The 16,016-nt window shown below is 36.2% G+C and overlaps 3 protein-coding genes and 1 long non-coding RNA gene across 7 annotated transcripts in view; 2 read left to right on the top strand and 2 right to left on the bottom strand.

Annotated features, from left to right (window-relative positions):
* The first annotated feature begins 44 nt into the window (after positions 1 to 44).
* LOC148725026 (uncharacterized) lies at positions 45 to 2,241 on the top strand. Its single transcript, XR_015990417.1, has 2 exons — positions 45 to 191; positions 798 to 2,241. It is a non-coding gene; the product is annotated as an uncharacterized LOC148725026 (long non-coding RNA).
* Positions 1,531 to 9,094, bottom strand: LOC111332791 (uncharacterized). The gene is made up of 7 exons (XM_022938238.2): positions 8,520 to 9,094; positions 6,901 to 7,302; positions 6,021 to 6,416; positions 4,645 to 4,691; positions 4,253 to 4,289; positions 3,422 to 3,531; positions 1,531 to 2,611 (listed from the first exon to the last, which is right to left on the bottom strand). The coding sequence occupies exons 1-7, from the start codon at positions 8,959 to 8,961 to the stop codon at positions 2,519 to 2,521; spliced, it is 1,527 nt and encodes a 508-aa protein (XP_022793973.2). The 5' UTR covers positions 8,962 to 9,094; the 3' UTR covers positions 1,531 to 2,518.
* Positions 9,094 to 16,016, top strand: part of LOC111332793 (60S ribosome subunit biogenesis protein NIP7 homolog) — a 19,117-nt gene continuing 12,194 nt past the window's right edge. Inside the window, exons 1-5 of one of the 3 annotated variants that reach the window (XM_022938240.2) lie at positions 9,094 to 9,292; positions 9,424 to 9,510; positions 9,704 to 9,842; positions 10,390 to 10,530; positions 12,148 to 12,769. In XM_022938240.2, coding sequence (XP_022793975.2) covers positions 9,237 to 9,292; positions 9,424 to 9,510; positions 9,704 to 9,842; positions 10,390 to 10,530; positions 12,148 to 12,267 — 543 coding nt within the window. In that variant the 5' untranslated portion in view covers positions 9,094 to 9,236 and the 3' untranslated portion in view covers positions 12,268 to 12,769. Of the gene's footprint in view, positions 9,293 to 9,423; positions 9,511 to 9,703; positions 9,843 to 10,389; positions 10,531 to 12,147; positions 12,770 to 16,016 lie in introns of those variants that run through there. The other 2 variants (XM_088729688.1, XM_088729689.1) reach the window with 2 other exon arrangements.
* LOC111332799 (uncharacterized) overlaps positions 12,406 to 16,016 on the bottom strand; it is a 10,260-nt gene continuing 6,649 nt past the window's right edge. For both annotated transcript variants that reach the window (XM_088729680.1, XM_022938250.2), the window contains exon 7: positions 12,406 to 14,656. In XM_088729680.1, the coding sequence (XP_088585806.1) occupies positions 14,605 to 14,656 (52 nt within the window). In that variant the 3' untranslated portion in view covers positions 12,406 to 14,604. The remainder of the gene's footprint in view (positions 14,657 to 16,016) is intronic.

Raw genomic sequence — 16,016 nt, 5'->3', positions numbered from 1 at the left:
GATTGGTCTAATTTTAGTCAGCCAGGCCACTAAGCTACACCTTATCCAATCAGTTGGTGTCTCATAAATTCAAGTCAAATTTTCACATTTACCCGGGAATATAAAAATTGGAGTAAAAAGTTTCTGGAGTCTGCGTATACCAACAGGTATTGACACCATTGGCCGATGCTTTATTGCACAAAATGTGCAAGGTAGGTTAAGTATTCATACTAGCCATTACCACTTGAATTGACGTCGGCGAAATAAGTTTAAAATTATATGTCATTGTTTACCTATGCATCAAATTATGCAAAACAACTGACAAGAATTCCGTATCACCCCATACTTGATTACGATTCAATTCTTGGATAAAGGAAAGCAGAGGCAAAACAACAGATTTCCTTTGGGACTACGGCTTTGTTTTTGATTGGTATGGGGTTATACGGAAGTCTTTCCAAACAATTCCTTATGCCTGTAAGGCATATTGCCCAACATGTCTGGGCATAATCCATTAATTAATTAATCCCTTGGGGCTTCTATCGATCAATTTGGTCAATCGGCTTTGAAGACCCAATTTTCAAAACCAAGAACACTATTTAGTTATAATGCTATATTCATCTGTTTTTAATCATTAAATAATGATTTCAATTTGTTTTTTGTCCAAAGTGAAATCAATATTGAATACAGCAAAATTGAATACAGTAATATTTGTAACAAAGGAATAAATTGCCACCAGTTTTGTCAGTAGTCGTCTATTTCTAGAACGATAATTCTGTAAAAATGTGAAATATATTTCTTATTCTGTTTTGTTTCTACAGCCAACGACAGAAAAGAAAATTTGATTCTAACAATGGTGTAGGTTCACCAGCTTCCTGTTCAGGAACATGAAATATATCTTATTAACCAAGTGCGAGGGCCGTAGAGGGAGAATATTGGCCTGAGGTCTTGACAGTACAGACCAAGCGCAGCGAGGTCTGTACAAAAAAGACCGAGGGCCGATATTCATCCAGTACAGTCCCGAGCAAGCTTGGTTAATAAGAGATTTATTATACGACTGAAGTTCAAAGGGACACAAGTGCGGTATCATTCGGGACCATTCGGGACAGTGCCCGGTCCAATTCTTAGAGAATAGTGGACCGGCAATAGAGCATTTTGATTGGTTGATTTTAGTTATTGGCCCTCTGACTGCCCGAGTCATGTAATAAAAAATGTTATGCAGTAAATGGTTTGAACCCGGGGGTAACATGTGAAGGTGTAGTCTGATCGTCCGGGTGAGTGTAGTCCTGAGAAGGACTGTTGTCGGTGGTAGTGACTAACGTTTCGACAACCTGTGCGGAAGTCATCATCAGAGTCAAGAGAGTCACTTGACTCTGATGATGTTATCACCATCACAACAATTATCTTCTTGACTGGATGGGATCAAAAGTTGAATTTGAAATTAAATGTGAGAAATGATTTCCAGCACTGTATTAAAGAATGCAAGAATAAACATAACAGGCAAGGAACACATGTACAGACACATGCATGTTTGACTAATGCACAATATCCCTGTCACAGTTATTAGACACTTTAATCTGATAGCAGATTGACTGACAATGACCGGAGAATTGAAGGTGCAAATATACATCGCACAATAGGTGAGTGATACATGTACATGTGTATTTTCCTGGATTTGGACTTTCTAACAACTAACAGCACTAATGCTATTAAACAACACCGCAAATGTTGATACTATAAATAAAAATCCTCAAAAGAGCATCTGTTGAGCTTCATCTTTGTCAACAATTACAAATATCTATAAATAGTATTTACCTAAAAATAAAAATTGCATGTTTGTAATGTGTTTATGTCAGTTACAAAAAGGAAAATGAAATAATTCGACTTCTTGATGGTGTTATTTTTGTTCAGAATGATGTAGTTATCATTTTGGGTGTTATGCATGCATAGCTCACAGTTAAGCTTTCTTTTAAACAGAGATTTAATTATTTCCCACATTTTCATGAAAAAAGGAGGGAAGAAGATGTTCTCACATGAAAATTGTGGAATTGACACTTATCATTACAGTCAGTTACATTTAAATGGCATACTTTTTGCAACTATCTAGAAAAATATCATTTTTAATTATTGTTATGGTGTAGTAAATAGTAAGATCTTAATTAAATAACAAGAAAAGGACAAACTTTCAAAACAGTCACATCAATATCATCTGTCTTCCAAAAAAATATATATTGACCAATAAAAATATGTATTCCTTTTATCTGAGTGGACAGTATTATTATTTACTTGTTTTCTTTGCAAAGTGAAAATTCTTTGCAGTCTAAACTACCAATCACAAAGGAGGTGAAAACTGTTAAAAAAAAAAGACATGAAGAGACCAAGGATTCTTTGCTGCTGTGTAACCATATCTGTTTCTTCCATCCATGTTATAAAAATTAACAATATTGACCGAGAATTTGGAGAAGTAATATCTACTACAGCTAGTTAACACAGGTAGTGGGTAAGGCCAATGATTGGAGGCAGTTTATATTAATTATTATCTTTACACAGGAAGTGTCTCCGCTGAATGTTCTTCCATGAACTTTCTGAAGTTCTCATTCTCCAGTTCAGTCATCACCTTATTTAGGGCATAAATCTGTGGAAAAAAGGAAGGCAACACATCTCATTTAAATTTATATATTCAATAGTTCATATCAAGGTTGAAGCAGCCTTCCTTTGTTCTGAAACTTCTTCAAATGTTTTTATAACATAACCGATGTAAAGGCTCATCCTCGGTGTAAAAACCTGTGAAGCTCATGAGTGACGTAAAACAAAGACAACAAAACATTATAAACAATAGCATACAGCAAAACAATACCTCATGAAACAAAGTAAACCTTGTCAGGTTTTTACACCAAGGATGACCCAAAGTAAAGTGCTCACTCTGATTGGTCAATTTAGTGTCCCCCATTTGCCCATGGGTGTACGCTGCTGATGCGAGCAAATGCAAAGACTATTTTTCCGCGTGCGCTTGTTTTTTCTGGTCACGTAAGATTTATTAAATAAAAGGGAACTCATTAGCTACAGTGTATCAATGTTATGTTATAAAACAAATGGTAAACACCACAGCGTAAACTATTGAGTTATGAATGCACTTGGGAGGTTTGCTAAGCACTCAAGAAGCTAGAGTCACTCTCGGCTGTGCTCTCGCATGACTCTTACGCTTCTTTTGTGCTTAGCAACCTCCTGCATGCATCCATAACTCAATAGTGTACGCTGTGGTGTTTACCATTTGTTAAGTAGAAGCCTCACTCCAAGTATGATATTCTAAAATTGAGGTTCTTCACAACAACATAGGTTATGGATACTTTTTTGGCCATGAAAGGTCAGCAGTTATAATGCATAGCGTCATTGTTTTATATTAAAATACACAGCTTAGGTATAGATTGAAATTTTGTCGCAGTACCTCAGCTCTCTGCCTTTGTTTAAGTTGTAAAGTTGCACCATATGCTCTTTTCTGCTCTTCTTTTGCTGCCTTCTCTTTCCTTTTTTGTTCTTCAGCTCTCATTTTATTTCCTAAAACAACAACAACAAAAATACAATCACATAAAAACAGATTTGAGAAATGAGCATATGTCAGATTTAAAGATTTAAAGGGCATTTTAGGCCTCATATAATTTGCTCCAATAAAAATGGGTTTCTTAATTACTGGTAAAAAAAATCCCATTCTAAAGGTAGCTGGTCTGTAGTCTGATAATGTCTGTAAATGAGATATCATCAGAGAAATGAATATTTTGCAGACAACCAAAGCTTTGAGTTAAAATGTGACAATTTGAGGACAATTCTTTGATTCATCAAGCTAGATGGGGTTTTAGTTATTTCATAACCCCCCATTCATTTTCATTTTGCACATTGACAACAAATCTTACTGACTTTTTTGTTTTTTTCTGGAGCAGCATTTGAGATCAGCTTTTTCATGTCACTGTAACTGGACTCTACAGGGTGACTCTGCTTTTCTTCCTTGTGAAGTAATAAATTTAAGATGAAGAAGTGAAACTCTGGAGCTGACTTTTTTCCACTTGTTTGGTTTCTTTTCAACCAATAAAAGGGGACAAATATTGATGTGGACCGAGGTTATTGCATGATAACTGTCCACAATTTTGCAAAAAGTAGCTGATATAATCACAAGGAAACTTATGTGTGGGGAAAAATAACAACTATGTATACCACATTTGTCATCCTTTTAAACTCATTCGATATAGTGATTCATCTGTCACTCAAGTGGCTGTTAGCTTACCTATTGTTATCAGTCTTGTTTTAACCAATCTTTGACTCTGGAATAATAAAAAGACCAGATACATGTGTTTATTTCAAACACCATCTAAGAAAAAACTACAAAATATATCATGCGTTCCAGTACTGGATTACTCATACCTAATAATAAATATTATTTCTAATGAAGTAAAATCATTTGTCTCACAACTTAGTTACTTTGATGTGGATTGCAACACAGCATACTATGAGTCTTATACTCACAATTCACCATATCTACATCAAAAATGACAACCTTTTAAGGTCAGCAATTATATATCATTGATAGTATTTTCAGCATAATCACTAATTTCAACCTTTTTAGCAATACAAATATAGATTATTTGCATTGAAAGAAATATAGTTCTACAAAATTACCTTAACGTCTGACAGTGAAGGAATATATTCCACTTTCTTCAGTTCATCTAAAACACAACACAATATAGGCCAATAGATTCAATGGCAGTATTAAATTAATTAAGTCCCTAACCTCAATTTTGAAGTATTGATTATTATTTCTTTACAGACTTGCGTACAATCTTTAAATTCACTGTCTATGGTACATCTCCTTGCTTTGTGGTTTTTTAATTGTTTTATTGCAAAGTAAACTTACTACTTGTTGAAAATGGTAAAATTTTAATAAGTGCCTAGAGTTAAACATTCAAGCTTCCACTCTCAGGGTCCAAAAATTATTTAGTACCTAAGGAGCCTCACTGAATAAATATAGTACATCACATACTGCTACTTACATTATTTTAATTAACAGTTTCAAAAGTAAGCACCATGCCATATGCACTTGATTATTTGGTATCATGTCTGAACTCTTCACAATCGTTTTTCTCCCCTTAATCCAATTAAGATTGATGGATTAACTGATTGATTCACAAACTAACTAAGTGACTGATTGGCTGACTGACCAACCATTTGAATCAGGTGAAATACTTGATACATTGACTGATGGAATGTCTGATTGATTGACAGCAAAAATTAAGATTTGTTTTTAGTTAGTGTTCTTGTACTATCATTCATTTGCTTTGGTTTGGATTTAACTATGAAGCTGGAGTCAGGTGCACATAATGTGCTGGTGGCCAGAACACTTATAATAAGAAGTACTCCTTTCTCCTCAAAGTCCATATAAAGCAATATCTCGTAACCCCCAATAAAAATTTAAAAAATATTATTAAATAAGGTGACCTATGTCTACAATTCATTCCTGCAAAGGATATTAAGTTTATTTTTATTTAGCAGTAAAGAATTTGTTTTTAGGCAGTAAGAACTTCATCTTTTTTAAAATATTGTTGGACAAGTTAGAATTTCATTGTGACTGGAATGTTGTACTATAATCTGGAAGTATGTTATACAACATATTGTAAGTAATTGTATGTTCAGCAAGTAAGTAGAGTTTTTCTGCAAAGAATTTATCCAGTATTTTATTGCTAGTATAAGTAACCCATATTGTAAGTGACAAATTTTGTTCTGTAAGTAGTGTATGTTGTAAGTAGTGTACATGTAATAATTGTACTTTGCAAATTAAATTATTGTTTTAAAAAATGTAGAAAAATCAGTGATACACTGTGCCTTCAGTGCTACTTTTCTTGCCACGTGTTGACATTATTTTTTTCTGAGAAGAAAGCATTGAAACTTGAAATATATATTTGAGAGATAACCAGTAGCATAATCAATCAAATTACAGCATTTTTGATAGAATACTTTCTCATAGATTTATAATACAGTAAACACTTTTCAATACTTGCCCGCTGAAGGTGTACAAGGTGGAGCACATGGTACTCCTGAAATCATTCTGGAGTGTGCTTCAGATAAGAATATCTTCTTAACTCTTTCATCTTCAGAGTTCCATAATTTCCACAGTGATGACAAAGAAGAAAATGAAGAGGTATTTTCTAATTCTTGTTGTTGTTTCCCAGGAGAAGGCGTACTTGAACTTGATTTAATATTGAGTAAATTGGTATTAGATACTTTAGGCAAAAGGATTCTGTTACCAGTGTTCTTCTCATTAGGATTACTCTTGTTGCCTTTCTTTGGTGCATAAGCTGCATGTAGTTTTTGTACGCTTAAGTATTTTGTGCAGTTGTGTTTTGATTGGTGTGAATTTGTCCTTGTTGTTTCTTCTCTGGAATTTAATTGAAGACCTGTAATTTAGAACATCACTGTCAAAGTCAATCATAAGTTTTAAGTAAAATGCAATTAGTTGCTAACTAAATGTAGAAAGACGTTTTTATAATAACAATCAAACAAGATGAGGATGATTCATTGCAAAAGGGAATAAATCACCGTTATTTAGATCCAGTCTACAAACTACTATTCCTGCAGCTGATGACAACATGTAACTCTGAGGTTCATTGCTAAACTTACAATTTCCTCACAAAAAATTGTAAATATTTACTGTGACAGCCATCTGAAATCCTATATGGCTCACTGCCATTGCTGCTAAACTCTTAAAAAAAAAGACAATCTATATGAAGGTTATCTAGGAGAGATGAATTTTTAACATTTAACTGTACTACACAATTGAAAATTCTCATATTGATAATTGCCCGATACAAGTCTATAAATTATTGTTATTATTATTATTAGCATTATTATTATTATTATAAATAATATACAAAATAATACCTCGGTGCTTCTTTTGTTTATTTAGGTTGGCAAGTCTGGTGAATAATCCAGACCCCCCTGAAGCTGTTTTTGATGAGTTTCTTCTTTTCCTGGGTGATTTTGATTTGCTACATTTTTTTCTAGCCCTTTTGTTTGCCTTTTCACAAGAACTCCCCTCTTTCTGTTTGATTTCCATTTCAGCAGCATTATCATCGTGTTTAATGTTCTCCACTACAGAAGAGTCACATGTTTCCTCCTTTTTCTCGTCTACCACAGGATCATTGCTGTTTATTTTAATTTCTTTCTGTTGACAGTTTTCCTTCTCTTTTATTTGCTTTTCAGGATTATCTACATCATCTTTGATTTTTATTACTGATGTTCTACATGGCTGTAGTTTTTCTTCCCCATTGATTTTACCAGCACCTGAAATCAGTAATTAACAATTATTCCACGAGTGTCCATTGGATATGAAATGATAGATAGCCAATGAGGCACATAGAGCCGAGTTGGCTATTATTATCTCATATCCAACAAGCGCGAGTGGAATAATTGTTTTATTAAAAACATTAAATTAAATTATTAAATTTTATTACATTTTTTAGCTCCCTTTTAATAATATTCATTATTAAAAACTGGATCATTGGATAATGCAATTCAAGACTTTTTATTGGCTTAGCCATTATGGTATATGAGTCAATATACCATAATCTAATATCTGTACACTGTAACATCCGGTTTCTTCTTACAAAATAAAGTCAAGAAGATTTGTCTAAAATCTTGGGGGCGTTTTTTTTAATAAAACAATTATTCCACTCGTGCTTGTTGGATATGAGATTATTATAGCCAACTTGGCGCTATGCGCCTCTTTGGCTATCTATCATCTCATATCCAATGCGCCCTCATGGAATAATTGTTAATTATTAAAAACTAGATCATTGGATAATGCAATTCAAGACTTTTTATTGGCTTAGCCGTTATGGTATATCAGCCAATATACCATAATCTACAAATATGGCAAGCATACGTGTCAGCTTAAAATTAAAAGGGAGCTAAAAATTTAATAATTTAATTTAACGTTTTTAATAAAACAATTATTCCACTCGCGCTTGTTGGATATGAGATGATTATAGCCAACTCGGCGCTACGCGCCTCGTTGGCTATCTATCATCTCATATCCAACGCGCGCTCGTGGAATAATTGTTAATTAACCCTTTAACTCCCAGAAGCGATCAACATGTTTATGTAACTTCTCCCTAAAATAGCCATAAATTATCCAGCAAACAGGTGAAGAGGATACTCAGACTTATCAGGTGGAAGGTGTTAACTTGATCTAACATCAAATTCTTGTAACTCATTAAACAAGAAAATGCGAGGTAGCCAGAGCAGAGAATTAATAATCAGATCTCTGTTGCAAGCTAACAGAGCTGCATAAACTTCAAGTATGAACAAATTTCTGAGAATCAGCGCAATAATGGAGAAGGATAATCAACACACTGATAAACCTATAAGGACTAAATTCTCATAACTGACATTTGAAGCAATGAATGGCGGGAAGGTGGAAGGTCTGATAATATTCAATCATTACCAGTAGTTAACAATATGTAAGAAGCTGTCCTCAGCAAAAATTTTTTTTCCCTTACCAAATGGTTCGTCCTGTAAGCTTGTACTGCGTTCTTTAGCAGATGAAATCAAACGTCCTCGACTGGAAGAAATCGCGTGACAGTTGCCAATATTATCAGGTAATGTGCAAGAAGTTTGTTTATGAACGCAGACCACAGAATTGATTTGCATATTTTGCAGTGCTCCATTTCCCCCTTCAACAACATCACCTCTCTCCCGCAAGAACTGCTGGCATTCGCTCCCGGTACTGCAGTTACTACGTACAGAGGTTGCTGAACTATTCTTTCTTTGATTTCTACTCCGCAAAAGACGGATAATAGGACTGGAAATTGCTGATGGACCTGCTTTGCATCTGACATCAACAATGGGAGGTTTGATGATTGTCAATGGAAAATCGCCTGATATTGTCCGTCCTGTAGGCATCCTGGGTAAAATAGCTGTTGCACTTTCTAGAGGAATCATGATACTATGTGCAAATGTTTTTAAACTGGCGTAGTTTGATTTAAAGTGTCTCGATTACTTAATTTTCTCTAAATCTCCAAAAGTCACCGTGGAGCCGTTGTCATTTGTTTTGGAATTTGAGGAACTTTGAACATCGTTGCTATGGGGACTTTTCATGTAACCTGGCTTTTGGTTGATACCGCTGACAAGTCATCCACTTTCACGAAGAAACGATCGAAGAAACGAAGAGACAAGATTTTCCACGTGAGTCTGAGAAAAAATATAAACAGCTTGGAATGAGGCCTTTGACGGAAGAAGAAACTCAAAATGTGTTTGAAAAACTAGCAAAATAGTGAGTACAGCTCCTTACTTTCGTCATCAATGCGGCGATTCCGTCAGAAAGTAGAGTTTGAAAAGAGGGGTTTTATTTCAGTGGTCCTATTATCACGATGTTAACTATCTGTATATTTTTTGATTTTGTAGTATTGGAGACAATATAAAACTCCTTATCGACAGACCAGATGGTAATTATTGTTTTAGATTGCATGAAGACCGAGTTTATTATGTCAGGTTAGTAAACAATGAGGTAGTAGGAAATACGCAATACGCTAAGCTTAGAGATTCAGCGTAAAATGACTAGTTTTGACAAAACTGCATCCGTTCAGGTGATTTAAAAAGTAAGGATCCTTCTGTCGAAATCCTGTAACAAATCCAATTTTTGCAAATTTGTGACCCATAGTTGTGACTGATTTTTCGTATTCAGTGAAGAAACCATGAGAAAAGCCACAAATGTAGCCAGAGAGAACCTGATAAGTATTGGAACATGTATTGGGAAGTTTACAAAGACCAGAAAATTCAGACTTCACATTACAGCGCTTGATTTCATGGCACCATATGCAAAGGTCAGTAATTATTGCCCCAGTTTAATAATAATCAGCTGTAACAGAGTCTTCAAGTATTCCCTTATCAGAAGGGAGGTGCAAGAGGAATGTGTCACTGGAAGGCTCTCTCAGTGGCCACTGCAATTTTTCCTCCCTTGCACTACCATGTAGGTCAATCCTGCATTCCTGTTCCCTTTGTTGTTGTAAGCTTTAACTGCATGAGATAAGTACACCTGCAGGGCCAGATTGTTGTTCAAAGCTAAGTTAAGATAACTTGGATTTGTATGAAATTTGATGTCAGATCTGAAAGCTTGAAAAGGAAAGTCAGTTCCATTCTTCTTGTCAACAATTTGATTATTGGATAATTAAAAGAACAGAAAAAATTATTCCAAAAAGCCTTTTGAACAGAAGAATAAAGAAACCCGGAGTAAAATTTGACTTAGGTCAGTGGTAATTGGCTTTCAAACAACTGGGGACTGTCTTCAAATTTTAGGCGATTTCTTGTATGTGATGGATTCAAATTGTGCATTCAGTGGCTGCAGCAGTAAATATGCTTCTTCATCTTCAGTACAAAATCTGGGTGAAGCCAGCTGGAGAGCAGTCTTTTCTTTATGGGAATCACATTTTGAAGTCTGGCCTAGGGAGGATAACAGAAAATACACCACAGTATCAAGGAGTTATTGTATACTCTATGAATGACCTTCCACTGGTGAGTGAAGTAAAGCAAATGAGACAAAGTTATGAAAAGTGACTCCCTGAAGGGAGGTTTTGTATAAATTTATCAGAATGGGGCAAATTTCTCTAAAAATATAATAGAAGCAATGGCACCATCAACTGTTAAACTCCCATCATTGACCAAGGTAGTATTTCTCCTTACAATAGCAGTATGTTATCAAGCAGTCAAGTGATGAGAATAAAGAAAAACATCAAATAGGGGATTATTAGTTGATCCAATACCAAACTCACATTATATAAGAATTGTATGGCAGACAGAAAGGAGAATTACTAATGAGATTGGGAGAGGGCCAATGACTGGTATTTGAGTATTTAAGGATTTGTACAAAGTACTGGAGCAGAAACAATAGGACATAGGTCCCCTACAAAGTTTAAACTCCAACAAACCCACCCATCCCACCCCAGGGGATGTCCATGGATGTCCTCATCCATCACAGTAATCTTGTGCATGGGAAATTAACGTCTCCTACCCCTAACCCTGCAGGAGACGGGACCTCCATTTATTCGTCTCTATCCGAGAAGACGAGAATATTTAACCATTTTTTGATGTTATAGAAAGGTAGCATATTCTTCTCAATTATTTTAAGACCTTGAGTGTTGGTCTGGCCAGGGCTCGAACCCTCAACCTCCCACACAACAGTCCAGCGCTCTATCCATTGAGCCAACTAGTGAGGCAAACAAGAGAAATATGCAAGTGCCATACCCATTGATAGGTGTCTGGGGTGGTGGACAGGGTTTGGAAATCCATAAAGAAATGAAAGAGGCGATCATTGGAATTTTCATGAACTGTTAGGGTAAAGTCTGTGTTTGCACCTAGTGGCCCGGCCAGCCAGAGCATATCCCAGGCCTCTTGACCCCAAATCAAGTCCACTGACCATTGGGTCACTGCTTCTTTCACAAACATACAATACAATACAATACTTTAATTTTGCTCTGAATACGGGTGTGACAGTAATTCATTTCACTTGTAAAAGGTCCACCAAACATATTTAAACATCAAGACAAAAGCAAGAGAATTTAGAATTGTAACAACAAAGGCAGGCAGTGTTGTACTAAGTTCCTTTTTTTGGCTTAGGGCATTTTCACCCTAAAATTTCCTCTGTAAGGGTCAGTGTGCCTTGTCTCTGATGACAACTTCCACTCAGGTTGTCAAAACATTGGTCACCCCCCCAGACAATCAGACTACTTGATGACAAGGGTCTGAAAGTCATGATTTTGACTTCTTTGTCTCTTGGTGAGGGTGCAAGCAATCATCCTGATATCCTCTAAACCTGTCACTCTCAAGATCTTGATAGTAATTCTCATTACTGTCTGTCATACAATTTGTACAATATCAGTTCAGAGAATTTGCTATTGGATCAACTTCTAATCCCTAGATTATATTTTTCATTCTCGTCACTTGTCTGCTTGATATTGTGAGGATATTGTAAGGAGAAATTCTGTATTGATCACTTGTGGGAGTTTAATGAGATTTACAGGACTCATATGATGCAGCACTTGTCCCAAAAGTACAATAGCAAATGTAAAAAGCGTTTAGTGAGACAGTTGATTCTAAAAATTCAAATACACTAAAAAATGTTTCGTTTTTCAGGGTTTTGGTGCCACATCCCGTTCAACACAAGATTGTCGCCGAGCAAATCCTACAGATATCATTTGTTTCCATCAAGCTGATGTTGGGGAATACCTAAGATCTGAGGACACTTTGACATGACAAAATACTGAGAACAATGAACGATCAGTTTTTAGGCATTTTATCTTTTATTTGAAATTGTAATAACATTGAACTGTAGCTAAAAAATTAAGTGAAAAAAGTAGCCTATTGTGGTGAGAGCAATAATCAGAAGAAGCGTACTTTTCAATATTTATTTTGTAGGATGTTACTACTAATTAAAAAATATAATACTGTTTGTTCGTGAGTAAAAAAAATCACTAAAAATAAAAAACAAGCACTCGGTCACTTCGTAAGAACCCGAGAATAATAAACGATCAGTTTTTAGGCATTTATCTCTTATTTGGAATTGTAGTAACATTGAACTGTAGCTAAAAAAATTAGTGAAAAAATAGCCTACTGTGGTGAGCAACGATCAGGAGAAACGTATTTTTCAATATTTATTTTGTGAGATGCAACTACTATCTAAAGAAATATAATACTGTTTGTTCGACTCATGAATAAAAAAAAAAGCACTTGAAAATAAAATTTAAAGGAAAGACAAGCCCTCAGCCACGTCGTAAGAACCTTAACTTAAGAAATTTCTGCTGCCGCGGTGGCAAGCCCTTTACTTTGTTCCGACAATATGCATGTGCGAGTAAAATTTGCTCTGAACTTTACATTTGCCAAATTTGCTCCGATGGGTTTTCTACTTATCATTGCGAGTTTGTTTGTCTGTTTGTTGATATATTTATTTAGTGTACAGGTGAGAGGACAATAGGACACGTAGTCCCTTACTAGGTTCACCCACCTAAACCAGCCCCAACCCACCCAAGGTTTTCAGCTTTTTTCTTCGTCATTTATACCATTTTTGCCGTTTCTAATACTGCGCGTTATTTGACAGTCCTTGAATTTAAAGCCAGTTTCTTCGCATAATCACTTTTTTAAGTCAGTGTGTCCACAGTCGCGCTTTTCGCAGTTCTCTGTTTTGGGAGTTTTCCAATTGCAGTTTCTATTTTATTATATAAATGCGTTATTCACCAAGAATGAGGTCAAGATAGCTGGATATTGGCCGAGTTCTTATTTTTGCATTTTTATGGACCGAGACGAAGTCGAGGTCCATAAAAAATGTGAAAAAAGAACGAGGCTAATATCCAGCCATCTTGACCGAACAAGCTTGGTTAATAAAGGGTTTATTATATTGCAAAAAGATTTCGCTTTACTAAGAATTAAGAACGACCTCTTCTCTTCGAGAGCCAGGAAAGAAAACCAACTGTGTTTGTAGCACAACAAACTCACGAGAGTCGTTTCTGTTTTCTTCGTTTTGACTATTTTTAGCAGCTTTTTGCGTTTCCATCGTCAAAATTGTCCAAGAATTACGAACGTGGTTCTAATTCATGCGCGGGATCAATGCGGGTAATCCCGAGCGGGCAAGATGGGTCCATCTTGCCCGCTCGGGTAGCCAATCAGAAGACTGGATTCGCTTCATCTTGTCCATGGGTACTGCGAGCGATGTAGTAGATGGCGTTATTAATGTACTAAGTATTTTTGCTGTTTCGCTTCGTTTGTATTCTTTTTTTCTGTTTGCAATTTGTTTATTTAGTTAACTTGTATCTGTGGTTTTAGTTTCAACCTACTTCTACTACTACTGCTACTGCCGCTCGTGGAAATACATTTTCAAGTTGAAAAGGTAACGGTTTCCCAGCTATGTACCATTATCATATGGTTCATCTAAAAGTCTATAAAGAAATTACCCAGTTATTTCATTGAGTTATCTTGACAACGGTGTCATTACGTATGGTTTACCTTGGATGTCTCAAAACTCGACTCGAGCCCAGATCCTCGAAGTTTTCGAGAAACGGAAATCGAGTGCCGAGAGACAGTCAACTTACTATTGATTGGTATCATTCGTATCTCGAAATCTTTATCAGCTTCAAGATTCTTATTTAGTTAGAATAAAAATATACTTATTAGGTAATAAATTAATGTAAAACAAAGACCTCTATCCCGATTAATTTGAAATCTTTATCGCTTTTTTAGCTGTTTTCTTCTTTTTGGTTACCAACCACGTTGACTTATATTTCTAACGAGGCATTTAGATCGTTTCAACTATTCATCTCTTTTTGCCTGACATCAGTTATAGGCAATTTTAATTTTTTTTCTGATCTTGACGATATGTACTCTAACTTTCTGATGCATTTGCAGCTTGGTGTAAATTTTGCACTGATTCCAAATTGAGTAAAAAATAATTTCTTAAACGCGTTTTACTCATTTTCTTAAACTCGTTGGTATCAGTTATTAGTAAACATTTCTTGGTGCTAATATTTAAACTGGCACTCGCTAGTGAAGAATTTTAGTTGAAGTTCACCATCATGGCTTGGATCACTAGAGTCAAAGAAGTTACTGCTGGAGCTGACCATACAGAGGATGGCGGCATATTGGGCAATTACGTCTAAAAGCAAAAGAAACAAAAACTGTGAGATATAGGGCTGGCTCTCCAAGCAAACTCTTCAAAGGCGGGAAAAAAGGAGTGATCAAGTCCCGGATGAGTTTAGTTGTGCATCTGATTTGTTGAGAGGCTGACGTGAGTTTTCTAAACCAATTACAGGGCGAGGTGAAAGAAAGGCAATGCAATCCTGGTTACTTTTGAAATTCGATTGAAATTGCTCATAGCCAGTAAGGACTCAAAGTGAAAGCAGACAAACTCCTTGAAGCGCGGAAAAACGTGTGTGATCATGTCGCAATTAACAAATGGTAAACACCACAGCGTACACTATTGAGTTATGGATGCACGCGGGAGGTTGCTAAGCACGAAAGAAGCGTAAGAGTCGCTCGAGGTGATAGCCTAGAGCGACTCTAGCTTCTTGAGTGCTTAGCAAACCTCTCAAGTGCATCCATAACTCAATAGTGTACGCTGTGGTGTTTACCATTTGTTTTATAACATAACATTGATACATTGTGACTATAGAGTTCCCTTTTATTTAACAAATCTTATGTGACCAGAAAAAACAAGCGCGCGCGGAAAAATAGTCTTTGCATTTGCTCACGTCAGCAGCGTACACCCATGGGCAAATGGGGGACGCTAAATTGACCAATCAGAGCGCGCGCTTTACTTTGGCTATGTTATAATTAACAAATGGTAAACACCACAGCGTACACTATTGAGTTATGGATGCACGCGGGAGGTTGCTAAGCACGAAAGAAGCGTAAGAGTCGCTCGAGGCGATAGCCGAGAGCGACTCTAGCTTCTTGAGTGCTTAGCAAACCTCCCAAGTGCATCCATAACTCAATAGTGTACGCTGTGGTGTTTACCATTTGTTTTATAACATAACATTAACACTTTGTAGCGAAAGAGTTCCCTTTAGTTTAACAAATCTTACGTGACCAGAAAAAACAGGCGGGCGCGGAAAAATAGTCTTTGCATTTGCTCACGTCAGCAGCGTACACCCATGGGCAAATGGGGGACGCTAAATTGACCAATCAGAGCGCGCGCTTTACTTTGGTTATGTTATGATTGGGTTTAGAGGCTAGCGGGAGTTTACTGAACCGATCGGAGAGTGAAGTATAGCAAAACCAAAGCAATCCCGGATTACTTTCGACACTCGTCGTTAGATACTGTACCTCATTGGGTAAAATAGCGCAATTTATTGCACTTACAGAATATGGGTATGATACAGTTTACATCCCTAGAGCGTGATAACGTTTTCATGGCACTAAGAGCATCTTAATACATCAATTGACAACAGCGAATACTGTTTCATGCTGACAACGTCGTCTTCCCTTAAAGACTGACGTCGTCATCACTTGTCATG

Source organism: Stylophora pistillata, chromosome 8 (assembly GCF_964205215.1).
Source record: "Stylophora pistillata chromosome 8, jaStyPist1.2, whole genome shotgun sequence".
NCBI lineage: Eukaryota > Metazoa > Cnidaria > Anthozoa > Scleractinia > Pocilloporidae > Stylophora > Stylophora pistillata.
The sequence above is the reverse complement of the archived record's forward strand: the minus strand, read 5'-3'. Positions and strand labels throughout refer to the sequence as shown.

Bases quoted from the DNA above. Each gene is read 5' to 3' on its own strand.
- LOC111332791 (XM_022938238.2), bottom strand. From the start codon at position 8,961: ATGATTCCTCTAGAAAGTGCAACAGCTATTTTACCCAGGATGCCTACA. The intron at 7,303-8,519 runs GTAAGGGAAAAA...TACTGATTTCAG, and splicing joins CTTACAGGACGAACCATTTG to GTGCTGGTAAAATCAATGGG. The intron at 3,532-4,252 runs GTAAGCTAACAG...TTGTTGTTTTAG, and splicing joins AACAAGACTGATAACAATAG to GAAATAAAATGAGAGCTGAA.